Below are 14,463 nucleotides of genomic sequence, written 5' to 3' on the forward strand. Positions count from 1 at the left end.
ATCCTCTGATTCTTCTTTCCAATAATAAATAAATTCAAGGGCCCTTGAGCCTGATCTTGAATATGTAGTTATTGCCACGAACGATGATCTTGAATTCAACTAGCACGAACTTTGATTTGAACTCGTACTCCTTGAATCTTTATTTGTTCTTCGTTCTTGAGCTTGAGCTTGATTGCTTGAACTTGAACTTCATTGCTTGAACTTGAACTTGTGGAGGAATTTGCAACGTTTGATCCACGAGCTCTTTCTTGCTTCTTGTTATAACTACTGGTGTCTTTTATGAGTTATGAAAATCCCTATTTATATTTGTGGGAGGAAAGAACTATGATAAGAACAAACTTTTTCCGACCAATCAAATTGAAGTGTGACAAGGCCGCATTTGATTGGCCAGAATATATCACTTGCACACGTGGTGCGATTTCATTAGCTATTTAATTTGATTTGTAATGCCTTGTCATTCTGACATGTGGCACGATCCGATTAGGTCTTTTGTTTGACTTGGCGTGCCACGTCATTTGACGCGTGGCACCAAACTGGACCTCTAAGAAGATGAAATCTTGGGCTTAATGAAGTGGGCTCATCATTTTAGCTCAATTAAATAGGCTAACCCAATTATTTTTATTGGACTTAAATAATTAATCCAATTATATTTAGCCCATAATATTTATTTGGACTAGTAGATTTAAATATAGTCCAAATTATTTTATTGAATTTAAATTCAATAATTTTTGTATGCCTACAGAATTGAAACGGCTGAATATAAGACATTTTTTAATAATCATGTGTAGCCAGTGTTGTTTGTTTTTGTTGGATTTATTTTTTGCATTTAACTAGTCTAAACTCATTCTTTTCACAGTTAGATCAATCCCCTCTCATTACCGCTAGTTGCTCCAGAAAGAAATATGAGTAGTTATTTTTATTCTTACACTTTTCTTTAAAAGCTAATTTGCCAGCCCTCCCAAAAAAGGTTTTACAAGCTGCTCTACGTATTTAATGGTTGTGAATGTGTCAAATGGCACCAACAACAATGAGTAGACGTGAAGAGTTAAAGGGGTTGCGGTGGGGAAGTGGGTCCTCATTGTTTGTAGATGAGCTACAATAATCAACCCTTTTAGCCTATAGTGTTGCTCTATTTCACTGTAACTACATAAATACCCTTATGACCCAAATAGTAACCGGATGCAGCTCTTTTTGTAATCGGAGCCAGCTCAAATTTTCGCTTATTAATAGTAGTAAAGTAAAGTAATTTTTGTTTTTCAGTCACGTAGCCTAGTTTAGATTTATTTCCCTAATTAAAGGTCTCAAGCTATAATATTTTCAAGATTTATTGTGATATTTTTCATTTTTTGAATATTTATTTTCTCAATTCATTAATTAGTGAAATCTTCTTTTTCAGTCATGTCTTCAAGTTTCACTCCCATGAAAATGTTATCTTGTAAATTATTACTCTGATGAACCTATCACTTGTAGAATTTTATTCTTTCCTGGCCGAATTGATGTTAGCACTTTTTTTTTTTTAGTAAATTATATTCTACTAAAAAACTCTTCTAGTATAGCTCAATTGCCAATATACCCATGTATTTTGAAAGTAAAAAACAACTCTCCGATATAATGAAAAACCAACTCAAATATAACGATTAACCCTCTATCAAAATCAAGCACTTTAAAATCCCTAGAAAATTTAGATTTTCGATATATTAAATATCTAACACAAATATAACAGTTACCTCTCTATTTCAGGATCCAGTACTAAAAACCATTATATAAATGGGGTAAAATACATAAGTTACCCCCTAAACTATAAACCAAATCCATGTTACACTTTTTGCGAACAAAACTCACTTTACACATTCAATTTTTTTATAAAATGTGTCTAATACACATCACTTTTTTCTTGACCAGTTTTTCAGAATATGTGTAATGTCATGCACCAATAACGCCCCAAACTCGGGAAGCGCGACCGGCGCTCAACCGAGTAAACCCAGTCAAGCAAGCCTGTTAGAGACTTTCTATCCAAACTCACTTATGAATAAAGATAATACATATTTTCGTTAATTAGACATAAAGAGATCATGTGTACAATACCAATTTATTACCATTAGTTACTTCATTTTAACCTATTTTCATGGTATGAAGCGGAACAAGTAATTCAAACACATCAAAACTTGTTTGACTTCCCCCAACACTAATATACAACTCACACTATGTTTACGGAGTCTCTAATAGATACAAAAGAGTACTATGATAGTGCCGGCAACAAGGCTACCGCTATACCTCAAACACAATACACAAGGAACCAAAGATACATGACCCCGAAATGAAGTGGGGCTCACCAAGTCAGCTGGGAAGAGGGTGTACCACTTTTTTTTATCAATGTCTCCTGCTGTGCAACCACTTGTATCCATTGAAGATGCAGCGCCCCCGGCAAAATGGAGTTAGTACATATGGAATAGTACTAGTATGAATGACAAAACACCCTCCCAATAAAACGATTAATAATACAAGCAAGAATAATCATAGTATTAGTGGAAGCCTCAAACAACATCAAACCTCGAGTTAGGACCAAGACAGTGTTCAAATAAATTTTTATATTTTAAGTTGGGAGATCTTTAGTACCAATATTCCATCGTTCACAATATCAATACCACCGTACTTTTAGTACGGAATCCGATCACGACCCGATCGTCTAGGCCGTCTTATCCGAGACATCAACCATAATCACAATTTCCAGCACAATCACCACCATGTGTGCGGCATGGCATCCGATCATGACCCGATCGACTAGGCCGTCTCACCACAATGATATGTGGATCGACATCATTATTTTCTACCAATCATCTCGTTTCATACTTCTTTCACATCTTTTCATTCATTGGCACTAGTGGCCATAATCATAAAATCATTCTTGGCACGTCGGTCGTATTTAGTACACATATGAGCAATTAAGAGTCTTAGGCAAATTGAGATTTTTCACAAAATTTGGCATAATTGCCTTCGTTTGAACTTGACTTGAAGTCGAAATATTTTAATGCACAACCTATACTTTGAACACATTCTCAAATGATAACATAATATGATAAAAGCATTTGGGATACATATTAAACATATATCTTTCAACACAAACTTGTTCGGAATAGCCAATTTTATAATGAACAACTCATGACTTACATAAATTACATGTATGTCGTGGGATTCAATTCTAAGAGAGGAGTTTAGCCTACCTCCTAAGTCTACAATTCTCAAACACGTAAGCCTATATTGACATGACGAAACCTTAAATTCCTTTACGAAATTTTACGAGGCCTTACAAGTGTCATTATTCTTTATTTAAAAAATAAATACTTAAAATTACAACTATACCCCTTAACTCTTTCCTCGGTTTCATCTCTTTTTCTTCTCCAGAAAATTATAGTCCTGTCGTCGACCACCTAGAATCCAAACCTTCACCTTCTAATACAAACTAAAAAGTAGAAACCCCAATCAGAAGCCCCAATCAATTGATCCCAGAAAATACTTTTTATCCAATGGTATTCTAGAGCCTCGTGCGATTCTGGGTTAGGATTTTTACAAAAAGTTGAAATTCTAATTTTTTTGTTGTTGTTGAAATACACAATAATGTACGGACTAGAATTGCCTTGCCCATCCTCTGGTAATAGATTAAGCGTGTCAAAATTTTTAGCTATAAGTTTATGGATTAGTTGTGGTGGTCTTTGAGGTGGTTCTTGCCATGGGGTTGTTGTTGCTTCGGCGGCCCTGGTGATATCGTTATGGGTTTGGATTCATAGTGTGAAAGTGACCACAAATTATCGTTTATCTTTTTGTATCTATTTGTTTTGCTCTTTGCTTTTTTTGTTTTAGCCATGGCTGAAGGTGGAGAGGTTTAGGTGGGTCAGGTGGTGGGTGGGTTAAAAAAGGATAATTTTATTAAATCTTGGACCGTTGAAATAAAGTCCCAGATATGCAGTTTTTTATTATTCACCCGCCTCATTTTGTTTGTAAAACACGCGCTGGCCACTTAGACAAAGAGGTGTGTCTTAGCTGCACTTTAGAAAGGTCCAATGTATAGGTAATTTTCATCCGCAAAAAATATGTCAGTGGGATTTGATCTATATTTCGGGGTAAGTTATGTATTTTGCCTATAAATGAAAATCATATACCAAATGATTCTATCTTATTTTCATTATAGAAGGTTTAAATATTGTGTAAAGTACACTAAAACCCCTCTAATATGATTCAATTATAAATATATTCCTTGTACCGACAACCAGACATGTAAACTCTTATAATTAGGGCTACTTATCAGGCGGATAGGTTGGATGTTTAAGTTTAACGGTTCAATTTATTAAAATATATTAATCTGCTAGCAAATCAATATGATAATGGTTGGTTTGATATTGAGCTAGCGATTATCGATCGGTTTATCAGTTAAAATTAAATCGACAAAGTATACCAAGCTAGAAGTTATGTCTACCTAAAATATAAAAAAAGTCAAAATAATACTACATTTCTACCTTGAAAAAAGTTAGTCCACTATGAATTGACACAAGTTCTTCATAAATGAATTGTATCCAACATTTAAACTGTAATCTAAATGTAATATTCTAAATAATAATTGCTTAAGTATGTTATACGAGTAGTTTTTTTATTTTACTTGCAGTTTCTATGAAACTCTGCTGAAACAAAACACACCAGATAAATTAGAAAAGAAGATCTCAATATAAAGTCTCAACGAGAAATAAGAATATAACAAATCTAAAATACAACTGATGATATAATCATATAGCTGAAGCATGCAGCAATGGAAATCTTGCTTCTTTGTTTTCATATGATTCTGCATAAGGAATCAAAGTTGATGTTCGTGTATTTATTGTTGTAGTGCATATACAGTCAATCTTCTCTATAACAGTCTCGTTTGTTCCGATATTTTTTTACTTTTATAGTGAATAATTATTATACACTTATAACAACATTTGACTTTTAAATATTTTTTGATTGTTATAGATAAAAATTATCCAAAAAAATAATTATTTTCCCTTTTTTAGTATTACATATAAAAGATAAAAAAATTATTCAAATTTAAAATCTTAAAAGATATGCATATTTCACTAGTTAAATATTTAAAAAGCTAATAAATTCATAACTAAACGTATAAAGATTTAAATTCTAAGACAGACATTTTAAAGCTACCTAGAAAAATAAATTCTTTCAAGATTGATGGAAGAACTTTGTAATTGTAACTTGTTTCGTTGATTTCATTCTCTTAATATCGATATAACGCTTGAGTTTGCGAAGATTTGTGTCCAAATTTTCAGCAAAAAAGTATCCAATAACTTTCCCTTGAAGACAATCTAAGAGCTTAATAGTTAAATTTTATCAAAATATTTTTTGAAGTTTGTCCAATGGAAAAAATATCATGTGCAAATCTTCAAATCTTATATCTTATGCAGATAGAAACTTTGTTTAATACAAAAGATTATGTGTTTTTAGAATTATTATTAGTAATCTTAGAGATCTTATATGACATTTCTAGATGGGTAATTTTACAAAGAACGTTCTGCTATTAATATGGTTGTTGCTATTATAGGTAAAAAAATATTATAGAGAGGTAAAATATAACTTAAAAAATCGGTTCCGAGAAAAACTTGACTTTTATAATGAATGACTGTTACATAGGGATGTTGTTATAGAGAGTATTGACCGTATAACTCACTGCATAGTTTATATAGGGTTTCTAAAATATATTATATACATACCAGTAGAAATATAATATATAATAATTCTTAACGGAATAATAATTTATCTTCGCACCAATAAAACATTACTATAAAATTTTAATATGTTCACCAACTGTTAATACGATAACCTAATACTAATAAGGCAATAAGCCAATTTTACGATTGGGTATCTTACGGCTCAATTTTGATATCCATATATATACTCTATAAAGATCGTACACAAATATTAATTTCTAAAATATTTCCATCATATAAGGAATAATATTCATAACTAGTAAGTAAATTAAAAGAAGTTAGAGGTATATTATTATAGAAATAAAAAGAGAAAGTATGGGTACTATACTTCAATCACTAATCACATGAATATAATACATTAATTCGGGGAGCAAAAGACGGCTTTTCATAGCACAGTACTCAATTCCCCCCATTAATTGGGTTGTTGTCTTTTTCATTCTTACACTTCTACTTCAGGCAACACACGAGATTTTGTGGGGGTTCTGTTTCTCTTTTCTCTTATTCCTTTCCCTGTAAGTTTCACCCTTCTTTGCTCCTGTCCCTTTATTTCTGGGGAACTACAAGTTTATTTCTTGGGATTGTTCACTAGTGTGTGTGTGGATATATATGTGCGTGTGTGTGTGTGTTTGCCAAATGACATACATTGATTTTCTTTTTGAGACGATACATTGATTTGTTTATACCATGCCTTTGGTTTGTTCGGTTTTTGCACGTTTGCAGAATTTTGGTTTTTTTATTTGTTTATTAAAGTAACAGAACGCCCAAAGAACTGTGGATAGCTCATCTGACTTTGGTGGAAAACTCCAATCTTTATATTCGCTTCCCTCGCCCCTTCGACTCCACAACTATGTAATGTACTCTCTCCCCGTTAAAGGTAAAATTATTTCTAAGCATATAAAAGTATTATTCTTTTCGAAACAAAGGAAAAAGGACAGTTCATCCTATAAATTAGGAACAGAGGAAGTAAATAACAAAAGAAAAATAAAAAATTAAATAAGGAAGTGGAAAACATCCAAGAGGACATGCGTATGTCGTGTGGCTTTTGTTTCAAGGGGTTGATGGAAGCCCGTCCAGAGTATGGTATTTACTTGGCCGTTGTGGGATTTTATAGATTTTTCTTTTCTTTCAACACATCTTGAGTTCTTGGATTCTAGTTTTTTTTTCGTCGTTTGAGTGTGTGAACCTTGGATAAAATGCTTTTTGAAGTATTTAGACTAATGTGCACCCAACCGTGTGGTCGAGTTGTCAATGAAGTGGGTAAAAACTATGGAGTACCAGGGTTCAGAGTTATCCCATACCTGTCCTGGTGGAAGGTACCATGTATCCTTCCAGTTTATGTGAACCTTTTCACTTTCGAGATTCAAACTTTGTAAACTTTTACCATTATCATGGAATGCATTTTTTCATCATATTAACATGAGAAGAATTGCAACTTATTGTACTTCTTGTATAGTTTATGAATTTTAACTTTAAAATATTGGCTTATTCTAATCCGTTTTTTCTTCAAAGATTAGTCAAATTGACTTTCCAAAAATGAAAAGATTTACATAAACTGAAACGAAGACAGTAGTACGAGTATCTTCAACTTTTAAAGGGTTTGTAGTCTATTTGGAAGTATCAGTAAAGAGTCCGGATACCCATGTCATACACATCTGGAGCTGGTATGACAAGGCAATGAAGAGTTTGTTTAAGTACAGACTACAGACATACACGCATATGAATATGTATATGTGTACGTATACACACGAGTTCTTGAATTCAAATTTTTTCATGGTCATGTCTTTTGAATCCATGGCCATTGATTATATTCCTCTCGCTTTTTATGGTTTGTTTTTTATGGACATTGATTATTCCTTTTGCTTACTAATGGTTGGATTTATTAGCAGAATACTTACACTTCACATAGATGGTGAAATTTATGAAATTTAATGAATCTCTTTGTCTCTGAATTATGAGGGGAATTGGGGTGAAATAGCAGTGGTTTTGTTGTTCTGGGCTGTTCGTTTGTTGGAGCTGAATTCCATTAAAAATGGGGCGGCCAGGATTGAGGAGCTGTGGTGTCTCGGCAGAGTATTCGTGTGAACAACCGAAATTAGAGATTAGTGGTAATATTCGTCTAATGCGACATATTTCAAGATCACAGAATGTTGATGAAGATTATGTCGAGTTTTTAAAGTTTCTCTACAACTATGATATAACTTCTCAGTCATACACAAATGAACATGGAAATGATGGCAGCGCTGATGCGGTTGAGGATGAGGATGAGGATGAAGCTGACCCGCAGTACATGATGTTTTTGGCTAATGCTAAGCCTGATGGAAAGTCATATGTGCTTAAAGTTGATTCAGAGGATGGGTTTCCTGTGTTCATAAAGTATGAGAAAGAGTGTGGGTGTAATCATGGGTGTGAATGTTTGCATCAAGAAAAACAGAAGGATATGGAGATGCAAAAGGATGCCGTGGATGAGGAAAACTTGCTCAGTAGCAATAGATCCATGGGAGACGTGGATGCGATTTTTGAGCCTGTCGATCCTATTTCTCAGAGGAAAATTGGGATTGTGAGCCGGAAGCTTAGCACGGGGAAACATGGTGCATCCAAGAGGCAGGGAAAATCCAAGACTAAGATAAAGTCAGGTGAGGAGAAGATGATGGAAAAAGGGAGTAGACCAGTTAATGTCACCGGTATAGTCGAAGCATCTGATGTAGATGAAGATTATAGGTTATTCCTGGAGAATCTTGAATGTAAGAATTGGGGCTTGAAAGCCTCGTTAAGAAGCGGTACCGTTATTGAATATGAAGCCGTGGAAGATGATGTTGAAATCCTTTACGACAATGGTGGTACGCTCAACAAGGTAGGAAGATTTTACCTTACAGCTTCTTTAATAAAACACCACGAGAGTATGTTCTTCCGACCTTTGTTTCTACTCCCTATTTTCTCTTTCGCCTTTACCTGCTCGTTTTCAGCTTCTTTAATAAAACACCAGGAGAGTATGTTCTTCCGACCTTTGTTTCTCCTCCCTATTTTCTCTTTCGCCTTTACCTGCTCGTTTTCAAGTTTCTGGAAATAGTTCCTCATATACTTGTGTGTTAGTGAGCTTCAATGAATACTAAGATCGAGGATACATATCCACAGAGAAATGTGCGGTCTAAGTTCAGACAGAAAGTCATGGATCTTCTAAAGAAGCCTTACAATCCAAATGAGTACGAAGAACTATGGACTGATGTCAATGCTAAAAAACCAGTGCTAAAGCATATGGACTTGCGTAATGGGAAAATGAAGTTTTATGAGACACAGAAAATGGGAAAGTCATATCTGGATCACCATGCAGGTAAGATCAACATCCTGTAAGTTGGCTTTTCATCGTCTCGATAGTATGATTTCCAGTATTTTCAAAGTTTCGGTAGCACTGCACCTTGCGTGGTTTCTGTTGCATATGTCTAACATAACCTGCTGTTCAGGTGAATTAATACCCTCTCAAACATTAGTAAATATTTGGATAATGGTTGTCATCTGTCCTTGAACTCAAATTGCTTGGAGTAATTTCTTAAAACACTTTACATTTTGCAGTCTCTGATTTCATCTTTGGATGTCTTGCTAGTTTCTGTAAGGTATGCTGTCAATGCAATAAGAATAATACAAAGTGTTTTAAGATGTCACCGTAGTACAAAGGATGACCAACCCAAAGAGATGTGGCATTAAAAGAATAGGTTAGCTGTAAGATTTTATGGAATTCTTTTCACTTATACCATCCATAGGCCATAGCATAATTAGGTTGATTATTGACTAGTTGCTCCAAGTAAGGTGTAAAATTTATTTTTTGTATTGTTTCATACTTTTCTGTTGGATGTTTTTACAACCTTCCAAATTTGAGGAGGTCAATGGTGAAGTGTAGGACAGTACGCTTACGTGTTAATGAAATACGGAAAGGAAAAGAAATAGAGAAAATTATGACTTATGAACCGTAAGAAACTAAGAATACTTTTTCAACTTTAGCTGCCCCAATTTTTAGTTTCTCACAAAGTTTTGTACTTTTCCTAGAGTGAGATCCTCGTCCCTCAGAACATCTTCAAAAAAGATACGAGAATATTTCACCTTATATTACGTTTGAAGCCAGTGTCCGTCAAGCTGCAAAACTTTTAGGTCATTAATATGCACCGTATTAGGGAAACTTAATGATGGCAAAAAAACTGCAACGAAATCTATGTTTTGGTGAAATTCAAATACTCCCTCCGTCCCAATTTGTGTGAAGATGTTTGACTGGTCACAAATTTTAAGAAATAAAGGAAGACTTTTGAAACTTGTGGTCTAAAACCGTCCATAGAAATTTATGTGGCTAGTAATCATCTCATTAAGGGAAAAATGAAAATTTAAAGTTGAATTGTTACTTGATATGGAAAAGATGTCACATAAAATGGGACAAAGGGAGTACTTATTATCTTTCTCCAACTTTCTACACCCATGTATTGAGCCATAAATGTCATGCTTCGCTAGGTTTGAAATATTGATATAATGCTACGGGTGGATTTTGTCAAGAAATTTGTTAAAAACAATTTCTTGATTATATTTCGGACCAATCTTACCACTCAAGAAAAAAAATGAAACAATGTTATCTTGTACTTTGGAAGTCGTTCTGCAAAAAATAATTTGTTTCCTACGTTTTATAAAGAAGCTTACCAGTTACCAATTTACCATCTTAGGGTATCACTTCCAGGCTATATGATAAGTTGACCATTTGCAACTAGTGCACCACTGATTGAGCTTCTTGCATTTTTATTTTTGATAAAGGGATTGAAATTTTAATATTATTAGAACAATGACAAAAAATTATTGTTTCTTGTATGTCCATCGAGGAGTAACCCTTCTCTTCTTTTCTCTTGGGAATTGGAACCCAAAGGCATAGAAACACTAGCTCATTTCTAGTTGAGTGACAAAGGAAACCAGATTATATTGTAAGTTGTGTTACATTGTTCCTTCAACTACAAAAATCCACATTTTTCGAAACAGTTTGCCTATTGAAACAATGGGAGCTCTTTGCTGAAAGCTAGTTGTTCTTAGATTGTTTGGGATATTTGGGCATTGTCGATTGCTAGAAATGTTAACTGATGTAGGAGATTTTCCTTTTCTTACTTTTGGAATTTTGATGATTCAGATCAATGCCAATCTTCACCTTCACCTTACTTTTGTGGGCTCTTTCTCTCTGAATTATCTGCAGTTTCGGCACTATGAAGTCATTCAAACTTTGTGCTTCCATAATTTTACTTTAATTTCACTATACTGTCATTACATAATAGTACATCTTTCAAATTATACTTGCAGACCTTCAAAAAAGTCTTAAAGAAGTTGATAATGATAATAGGAAAAAGTTGAAGATCTTGCGTGGCTTTTTCTTTTGGTTACAGGTGAGTGGTTCATCTCAGCACAGTAGTGAAGAATACATTGATGTTTTCCTTTTGGCTTGGGTTCTTGATATTCCTACATCTATCTGGTGCTAATCAATGAAAGAAGGTTGTTGGTCAAAAGATATTGTTATGTGGATGTATGTTTTAAATACAAGGTTTAACGCTATCTCGAGACCTTAAAGTTGCTAGTTAGAATTTGAATTATGGAGAAAAAAAGTTACTAACATTGTAATACTTTTATTAACAACATTAACAAACGAATGATGAGGTTGATGAAATCAGCAAGTACCTAATTGCCTCACCTTATGAAAATTGAAAAGTAACAGTGGTTCAGTTTAAACTCTTGTTTGGGCTAGTTTCCTATGCTTTTCACTAAACTAGGTAATGATTAAATTGAAGGGGAGCCTTGGCGTAACGCTTTGGCGTAACCGATAAAGTTGCTGCCATGTGACCTAGAGGTCACGAGTTCGAGCCGTGGAAACAGTCTCTTGCAGAAATGCTGGGTAAGACTGCGTACAATAGACCTTTGTGGTCCGGCCCTTCCCCCGACCCCGCATATAGCGGGAGCTTAGTGCACGGGGCTGCCTTTTTAGGTAATGATTAAATTGATGACAAATTCAGAACTAGCAAAAAACATAACAGACTTACCATGTGTTGTGCTTTTGTAGGCAATGCCAGCTTCATCATCCTAGATTATTTCTTTCTCAAATCTTCAGTTTCAGTAACTTATAAGTACATGATTTTTCTTTATTATAAATAATTAGAACAAAGTTTCAGAGAAACATCCAATGTGTTAATATGAGAAGACAAAACACCATTGCCCTTTTGCATCTTGTCCTAGTTCTGCAGTGACCTATGTTTAAACTTTCAAGTGATCAGAAAATTTGGGTAATTGACAACTTCGTCCCATTGAAGCTTTAAGAAGAATTGAAATTGTTGTATTCATACACTGGTTGAATATAAGGATTATGTGTTTACGCGAGTGCTGATCCCATTTGACTAGTACAAGTAGTTTCAGGACGAACACTCAACCATATAAATCCCATACTTGAATTTCAATAATCATTTTAACCATCCATGCCCGACTTGTGTGATTATACTGGGCATATTGTTGTTGTATTGTAACCATCATATGATTTATTTAGCAACCTGATGTTTCACTGACAAATTTAGTCGTATAATAAAGCACCGTATCTTCTCATTTGGCTGTTGCTAGAATCTCACCAACAAGGAATCATTCATACCTTGGAAAGACGCTGAGTTTCTTTCGCGGGTGGCTGAATCCAGCTAGAAGTGATGCACCTGCAGTCTATTACTTTTAGAAATTATGCACTGCATTTTATACATGGAAGCAAGCCCCTAGCAGTGGAACATCTTGTGAATTCTCGGCATGGCTTTGGAATTATTTTGTGATCTTCTAAGTTCTCGCTCCCGTCCCTTCCCCCAAGGCCCTGAGGATTTTTGTACGTCTCAAACAAGGATGTAAAAGGAGTTGATGTCAATATAATATGCATGCAAAAGTAAGTATCCTCTATCTTCATCCACTTCTGTCTCTTACCTTAAATACATTTTTCCCCATGCGGATTTTAGCTTTTTATTTGGACTACTAGAATTGTCCTATTTCCTTTGTAAGGTGCAAAGGAGAACAGTGGGAGTGGGGTTTGAGGGAAAAAAAAAGAGAAGAAAAATGAGGCCACTAACAAAGCCGATTCAGGATTTGAAGTTTATGGGTTTTTACAACGATTTCAAGTTAAAAAAGAAAGAAAGAAAGGGTAGCCAGGTGCACTAAGCTCCCGCTATGCGTGGGTTCGGGGAAGGGTTGGACCTAAGGGTCTATTCTACGCAGCCTTACCTTGTATTTTTGTAAGAGGGTGTTTTCACGGCTTGAATCCGTGATCTTCTGGTCACATGGTAGCAACTTTACTAGCTATGATAACTCCCCTTCTACAACGATCTCAAGTTAATTTACGACAATAACTACATTTACAGCCAAATATATATAGATGTTTTAATGCATATCTCAAATCACTACAACTAGGGGTGTACATAGACCGGATTGGTTCGGGTTTTTCAATTACCAAATCAAACCAACGAAAGTCAGATTTTTTAATTTCGGGTTTTCTCGGATTTTCGAATTTTTCGTCGGTAAAGTTTTCATAGCACAAAACATATAATTTTTGCCCCAAATATTTATTTAATCCTAGTAAGATACAAATATATAAGGTGTTTCTCAAGAAAATAATTCAAAATATGAGATGTGTCATGCTATTATCCTAAAATATTCAACAATAAAGATAATAGAATCGTACAAAATAGATATTGCTAACTAATAAGTCATTATAAAAACGAACATAATCTAAAAGTACTAATCATGCTAAAATAAGTATGACGAATAAATACTATTAATTACATGACTAAACACTAAAGAAAAAATAAAAATAGGTTATGTATTTTTATCTAAATCATTGCAAAACTAAAAAATATAGATACACATTGTCATTTCTAGTATTGAATTGAATATCTTTTGTTAGTATTGATTTGATTTTGGTTTAGAATATTTATGGGCTATAAAACTTGTTGGAGTATTCAAAAGTTCTAGGTCTAACCTTGAAAATAACACGGTAAAGATAAAACTATGAAAAAGTTTAAAAAATATTTATAAATTACATTACAAAAAGTATTTTTATGTATTAAATAAATTTAAAATTTCTATACATGTAGTATCGGGTTGGTTTGGTTTCAGTTTGACTTTTTATAGTTAAAACCAAACCAAATCAATTATGGTCAGATTTTTTTTCCAATACAAAACTAACTCAAATCGAACAATAGTCGGATTATTCTCCTCGGTTCGACTCAGATTATCAGTTTAGTGCGATTTATCGGTTTCCTTTGTACACCTCTAACTACAACATTACTACTTCGCAATTTCTTATATTCCTTATCCTCATATATGTTGCGACTTGCGAATGTGAAGGGAAAATGAAGTCCAAGTGTGCTCGCTTTATGACATGAAAGGCGCAAAAGTACTATTAGACAGAACATATGCTATTCCTTTTACACTGATTTGTTTTTTTAGAATTTTATAATATGAAATCCTATAGATTTTGTCACACGTTTTTTGTTTCAATCATGTAACGAGGAACATAAAATATTTATTTGTTTTTATTTTTATTTTTCACGAAATGATTATTTGACACATTCTTACAAAATAAATATTTGCATCTAAAACAAATAAGTGTATAATGTGTATATAACAAAACTTGAAGTGCTGGTGTAAACCAAGTTATAATACAAGTAACATTAAAGTTGAAAAT

At 33.9% G+C, this 14,463-nt stretch overlaps 1 protein-coding gene across 7 annotated transcripts; it reads left to right on the forward strand.

The window, feature by feature from the left end:
• The first annotated feature begins 6,108 nt into the window (after nucleotides 1-6,108).
• On the forward strand, nucleotides 6,109-12,693 carry LOC104120756 (uncharacterized). Of its 7 annotated transcripts, none has more exons than XR_011411819.1 (5): nucleotides 6,109-6,262; nucleotides 7,634-8,601; nucleotides 8,883-9,078; nucleotides 11,150-11,530; nucleotides 11,743-11,834. XR_011411819.1 is itself a non-coding variant. In XM_070187942.1 (5 exons), exons 2-5 carry the CDS (start codon nucleotides 7,780-7,782, stop codon nucleotides 12,438-12,440), a joined length of 1,176 nt encoding a protein of 391 aa, XP_070044043.1. In that variant the 5' UTR covers nucleotides 6,109-6,262; nucleotides 7,634-7,779; the 3' UTR covers nucleotides 12,441-12,693. The 7 variants fall into 7 exon arrangements, 6 of the variants coding, with proteins under 6 accessions (XP_070044043.1, XP_070044047.1, XP_070044048.1 ...); XM_070187942.1 differs by lacking the exons at nucleotides 11,150-11,530; nucleotides 11,743-11,834 and adding exons at nucleotides 11,067-11,149; nucleotides 12,366-12,693; XM_070187943.1 differs by lacking the exons at nucleotides 11,150-11,530; nucleotides 11,743-11,834 and adding exons at nucleotides 11,067-11,149; nucleotides 12,366-12,693 and having other exon boundaries at nucleotides 6,125-6,262; nucleotides 7,637-8,601.
• Nucleotides 12,694-14,463: the final 1,770 nt, after the last annotated feature.

The sequence above is a fragment of the Nicotiana tomentosiformis genome, chromosome 11, assembly GCF_000390325.3.
Source record: "Nicotiana tomentosiformis chromosome 11, ASM39032v3, whole genome shotgun sequence".
Taxonomy (NCBI): Eukaryota; Viridiplantae; Streptophyta; class Magnoliopsida; order Solanales; family Solanaceae; genus Nicotiana; species Nicotiana tomentosiformis.

What these genes read in the sequence shown, in the direction of transcription:
- LOC104120756 (XM_070187942.1), top strand. Translation starts at nt 7,780, where the DNA reads ATGGGGCGGCCAGGATTGAGGAGCTGTGGTGTCTCGGCAGAGTATTCG. An exon ending in ATGGTGGTACGCTCAACAAG is followed by an intron (nt 8,602 to 8,882) that starts GTAGGAAGATTT and finishes ACATATCCACAG; the next exon opens with AGAAATGTGCGGTCTAAGTT. An exon ending in GCTTTTTCTTTTGGTTACAG is followed by an intron (nt 11,150 to 12,365) that starts GTGAGTGGTTCA and finishes GGCTGTTGCTAG; the next exon opens with AATCTCACCAACAAGGAATC.